Below are 6,396 nucleotides of genomic sequence, written 5' to 3' on the forward strand. Positions count from 1 at the left end.
CCCCCGCCACGACCGGCCTTCCCGCTAAACGAGTGGCTCGTTCTGTGGGGTGAGAAGAGAAATTGGTCACGAGACGAGAAGCATTGCTCAAGACACGAGACGAGAAGTATTTCTCGTTCTCGGGACCTGGCGAGAAATAGGTCAGTTTCTCGGTCTTCTCGCTCGGGAAGGAAAAAGCGCTTCCCGCCCGTCTCTAGTTATGTCGCTCACACTGAGATGTCGCTGACACTGTATGTCGCTGTCACGGTTATGTCAATCACACGGTTAGGTCACTTACAAAGCTCTGTGGTAAATTTAACATATTGATAATTTTAACATTTTTGAGTTTGTTGATGGTTGATGGGTGCTCTGGTGTAGTTTGCTCCTTCTTTCCTATCAAACATCTATTGTCTTTATCTCCCCTCCTTCTCTTTTTGTGTTTGTTACTCTCTTGTAACACCTTTAATCTTCAGCACTTATGTGACCTTATTGGGTTGCAAGTGCCGTAAAACTCCTACTAAAACTAAAGCTAAAATATTTCCCTGTGTTCCTGTAGCTAACTACTGATCCATTCCATTTTTGGCAGGACCGGCTTCCCAAAAGTGTCTTCATGAAGCACGGCTTTGAGGATGAACACATCATGAAACACGAGAACAGCAGTAAGTGCTACACGCTCATAGGCACACAGATAGGCATGCACATGCAAACATGCTCATGCGCACACACACACTCATAGGCACACAAATATGAACAGTAGTAAGTGAGACACACTCATAGGCACACAAATATGAACAGTAGTAAGTGAGACACACTCATAGACACACAAATATGAACAGTAGTAAGTGAGACACACTTATAGGCACACAAATATGAACAGTAGTAAGTGAGACACACTCATAGGCACACAAATATACACGCACATATTCATGCACATGCTTGCACACAGGCATGCATGCACACATACACACGTATGCATACTAACACTCATGCGCAGATTGACTGACAGATGCAAACACCCGGCGCGCGCACACACACACACACACACACACATACACACATACATACATACACTCATGCTCGCACCCACGCATGCATGCACGCATGCACTCTCATGCACGCAACTCTCACAAAGACATACAAACACACACAAACTCTTACTTTTTTACACTTACACACTTGGCATTAGCCCACATGTGCGATAGCGTGCGCACAAGAGAGAGATAGAGCCAGAGAAACGGAGAGAACAAGGGACAGAGAGAAATAGCAATAATGTAGCTTTTAAGCATTGATTATAAATGTAATAATGTTAATGATAATAATGAAAGTAATACTCATGTGAATAATAAGTCATTGATGATTATGATTCATCAGTTCATGTTTTGCCTCTACTACCTGGCAGGATTTCTTAGAAACATAAAAAACACCTTAAGTAAAGACAAATTCATAGCTATTTTCATTATAATAATTCTCATCAGAATAATAAAACAGTGATAATAATAATTTATTAGCTCCTATTTTTGCCTCTACTACCTGGCAGCATTTCTTTAAAAAAATAACGAAAAACGTCTGAACTAAAGACGAATTAATTGCTTTAATATTCATTATAGATCTAGTCAATCTCTTCAGAATAATAAAACAGTGATTATGATAATTCATCAGCTCATATTTTTGCCTCTACTGCCTTACAGCATTTCTAGAAGAAGCAAAAAAAACGCCTTAACTAAAGACAAATTAATTGCTGTAAATCCATTATAGTAATTTTCATCTGAATAATAAAACACTGATGATAATAACAGTTTATCAGTTCATATTTTTGCCACTAGTGCCTGGCAGCATATCTAACGAAAAATTTTTTACGCCTTATTAACTACAGACAAGTTGTGGGTGGTTAGCGGGTGCTCTGGTGTGGTTAGCTCCTGCTTTCCTATCAAACATCTATCGTCCTGATCTCTCCTCCTTCTTTTTCGTATTTGTTACTCTTTTGACACCTCTAATCTTCGGCACTTATATGACCTTTTTGTGTTGCAAGCACCGTAAAACCTCTACTAAACTAACTAAAACCTCTACTAAACTAACTAAAACCTCTACTAAACTAACTAAAACCTCTACTAAAACTAACTAAAACCTCTACTAAACTAACTAAAACCTCTACTAAAACTAAAAAAAGCAAGTACAGTAAAACTCTAACCAAAACTAAAACTAAAAAGACAAATTAATGGCTATATTTCTGTTCTCTATGTCTGTCCGTGTCTGTGTCTACAGCTATAGTGGTGGCCCAGTGTGTGAAGAAGGAAGCCCCTCAGATCATAGCGAAGGAGAACGTCTTGATGAAGGTAAAGGTTGGAAGGAACTCTATGGCTTGAACTATTTCTGTGTGAAAGGACCTATATATGTTAACTATTTCAGTGGGAGAGGAACTTTATGTGTTAACTTTCTGTGTGAAAGGGACTTTATATGTTAACTATTTCTGTGTGAAAGGAACTTTACATGTTAACTATCTGTGTGAAAGGAATCTTTATATGTTCACTATTTCTCTGGGAAAGGAACTTTTTATATGTTAACTATCTGTGGGGAAGGAACTGAATATGTTAACTATTTCTGTGTAAAAGGAACGCTATGGGGGGAACTCTTTCTGTGTGAAAGGAATTTTATATGTTAACTATTTCTGTGTGAAAGGAACTTTACATGTTAATTGTGTCTGTGTGAAAGAAACTTTACATGTTAATTGTGTCTGTGTGAAAGGAACTTTACATGTTAATTGTGTCTGTGTGAAAGGAACTTTACATGTTAACTGTTTCTGTGTGAAAGGAATGTTAATGGCACTTTATGTGTGAAAGGAACTTGAGATTAACCTCTTGCTATTTGAAAGGAACTTTATGGCTTTTCCTCTTTTTGTGTGAAAGGGACTTTATGAGTCAACTCTTTCTATGTGAAAGGAGCTTGATGGCTTGAACTCTTTGTGTGTGATTCCATTTAATTTCATGTCATGTCTATCTGTTTGTCTGGTCAGTATATGGCTCTTTATAATCTCATGTGTCTGTTCTTTTGTCTGTCTGTCTGTCTGGTCAGTATGTAGTCTTTTATTATCTCAACTGTCTGTTTTTCTGTTTTTCTGATCCGTATATAACCCTTTATTGTCTCACATGTCTGTTTGTCTGGTCAGTATGTGATCCTTGTGGGTGGTTGGCGGGTGCTCTGGTGTGGTTTGCTTCTTCTTTCCAATCAAACATCTATCGTCCTTATCTCCCCTTCGTGGGTGGTTGGCGGGTGCTCTGGTACGGTTTGCTCCTTCTTTCCTATCAAACATCTATCGTCCTTATCTCCCCTTTTTCTTTTTTATGTTTGTTACTCTCTTGTGACACCTCTAATCTTCTGGCGCTCATATGACCTTATGCAGTTGCGAGCGCCGTAAAACCTCTACTAAAACAATACCTCCCTTTCTTCTTTTTTATGTTTGTTACTCTCATGTAACACCTCTAATCTTCTGGCACTCATATGACCTTGTGCAGTTGCGAGGCCGAAAAACCTCTACTAAAACTAAAAACTATGTGATCCTTAATCATTTCACATGTTTGTCTTTAGCCAAATGGTTTGCTCCTTCTTTCTTATCAAACATCTTTTGTCCGTATCTCTCCTCCTTCTTTTTAAGTGTTTGATACTCTATTGTAACACCTCTAAACTTCGGCACTTATATAACCTAAATGTGTTGCAAGTGCTGTAAAACTCTTACCAAAACATAAAACAGTCGATTTGGCTTGTATGTGACCCTTTTTATTTTCATTTTTTTTTGCCCTAAAATCTCGAACTCCTTGGCCCAGGATCTCAGAGAAATAACAAACTTTGATACGTTGGAGCGATTGCTCAAGACTCATTTGTGAAGCATGCTGACAAAATGAGTTACTTCTCGGATTTGAGCCCTATGGGAATCGCTACATCACGCTTATAGGTGACGTTTTCACAATTTATAAGTATGAAATAATGTAAGGCATGTACACTTAAAGAATATGGTATCAAGAGAGAATCTAAAAATTTGACCCTAGTGTCGATTTGCGGCCAATATCTCTGTTTGTGGATTGTGAGAAGTAACTCATTTTGTCAGCACGCCTCACATTTAATTCTTAGTTATAGTGTATTAGTAAGTGCTGGTATGGTATTTTAAAAAAAAATTTCTATATATTGTTAAATGGGTTTTTCTTGCTTCTGTGAAATATTTTCTCTTGTGTGAATGGCTCAATGATCATGTCATTGGTGTATAACACTCAGAGCTTATATTAATGTTTTGATGAATGTTTCTAGTTACTCACGTTTCAACTTTATTTTGACTGTGAATTTTTATTGCATTGTATATTTTAGTGAACACATTTTCAACCTCACTGCGAGACTGTTTTTCTGGTATAAAATTTTACACATATGCATTTATATTATATGTATAATACTTTGTTTTACGTACACATTTGTGTCGATTAATTTTTAAGATGTGATGTCTTTTTCATTGTAATGCGCATTGACCATCTTTTAGGAAATGGAAATACGCAGTATAAATGCTATTTATTATTATTATTATTATTATTATTATACTAGTATGGGACATAGCACATTATAAATGCAATCTACCTACCTATTATCTCATGTGTCTATTTGTCTGTCTGTGTGTCTGTGTGTGTCCAGTACGTGATCGACACCCACCTGGACGAGACCTGGGAGAAGTTCATGGAGGGTTTGTTCCTCCACCGTCACCCCTCCCCCAACCCGTACCCGGCCTTCATCTCTCTGTGCCGTGCCAACGCTATGAGGTAACTCTGTTCCCCCCTCCCCTCCCCCTCTTACTCCCCCTCCCCTCTCCCTCTCCCCCCCCCCTCCCCCTCTCCCCCCTCCCTCCCCCTCTCATTATTTTGACGAGTGCCTGATTTCATCATGCTGCCTCACATATTATTGTGCAGTTACTCATTGTAAATAATAATTATAATGATGATGATAATGATAATAATAATGATCATAATAATAATAATAAAAGTAGTTATTGAAATTGTTGCGGCTGCAGCAACTAAAATGTATCAATGATCATGATAATGATATATTAATAATGAGTTTATGCGGATGATAACAATAATAATCATAATCATAATATTAGTAAAAATAATAGTAATAATAATTGTAATAATAATTGTAATAATAATTGTAATAATAATAGTAACAATAATTGTAATAATAATAGTAATAACAGTAATAATAATAATAGTAATAATAATAATAGTAATAGTAATAATAATAGTAGTAATAATTGTAATAATAATAGTAATTATACTTGTAATAATAATAGTAATAATAATAGTAATAATAATTGTAATAATAATTGTGATAATAATATTAATAATAATGTTAATAATAAAATGGGATATGTGTGCTATGTTGTGTAACTTTATATTCTTTTAAATACTTCACTAGAATAGACTTTTGTTCATTTGCAATCTCTGGAATATTTCACTTACATAGACTTGTTGTTTCTAGTGGTTGGTAGTGCTCTGATGTGGTAGCTCCTGCTTTCCTATCAGACATCTGCCATCCTGATCTCCCCTCCTTCTTTTTTGTGTTTGTTACTCTCTTGTAACACCTCTAACTAACACCTCTAATCTTCGGCACTTGTATGACCTCATTGTGTTGCAAGTAGCGTTAAACTCTCACTAAAACAAAACAAGACTGGTTGTTTGTTAATAATCTCTTAAATATTTCAGTGCAATAGACTTGTGTTTGTTTACAATCTCTTGGTGGGTGGCTGGCGGGCGCTCTGTTGTGGTTTGCTTTTTCTTTCCTATCAAACATATATCGTCCTTATATCCCCTACTTTTTTGTTTGTTACTCTCTTGTAACACCTCTAATCTTCTTGCGCTCATATCACCTTATGCAGTTACGAGCGCCATAAAACCTCTACTAAAACTAAACTAACAATCTCTTGAGTATTTCAGTGGAATACGCTTGTGTTTGTTTGCAATTTCCTGAGTATTTCACTAGTAAATACTTGTGTTTTTGATGTTCTCTTGAGAATTTCACTAGAATACACTTGTTTGTTTACAATCTCTTGAACATTTCACCAGAATGGACCTGTGCTTTGAGCCGGAGTCAACAGTTCTCGACAGGATGTTGACGAAGACGGCGAAGGTGGTAGACCCCGACAACTTCGTCTATCAGCTACCCAGCTGTGAAGCTTGTGGTGAGTCTGGATTTCTGTCTTTTCCCTATTTTTTCTTTTTTTGTTTCTCTCTGTCCTTTCTGTCTCTATTTCTCTGCGTCTTCACTCTTTTTTCTTTTTCTTTCCTTCTTTCTTTTTCTCTCTCTTTGTTTCTCTCTCTGTCTCTCTGTCTGTCAGTCTGTCTGTCTGTCTGTCTGTCTGTCTGTCTGTCTGTCTGTCTGTCTGTCTCT

General features: G+C 36.9%; 1 protein-coding gene across 1 annotated transcript in view; it reads left to right on the forward strand.

Annotated features, from left to right (window-relative positions):
- Positions 1 to 6,396, forward strand: part of LOC101862797 — a gene marked incomplete at both ends in the record, with an annotated part of 29,443 nt that overhangs the window by 3,697 nt on the left and 19,350 nt on the right. The window contains 4 exon segments of the mRNA XM_013082619.2: positions 566 to 638; positions 2,242 to 2,312; positions 4,648 to 4,772; positions 6,072 to 6,187. Of these exon segments, the coding sequence (XP_012938073.2) occupies positions 566 to 638; positions 2,242 to 2,312; positions 4,648 to 4,772; positions 6,072 to 6,187 (385 nt within the window).

The sequence above is a fragment of the Aplysia californica genome, unplaced genomic scaffold (assembly GCF_000002075.1).
Source record: "Aplysia californica isolate F4 #8 unplaced genomic scaffold, AplCal3.0 scaffold00185, whole genome shotgun sequence".
Taxonomy (NCBI): Eukaryota; Metazoa; Mollusca; class Gastropoda; order Aplysiida; family Aplysiidae; genus Aplysia; species Aplysia californica.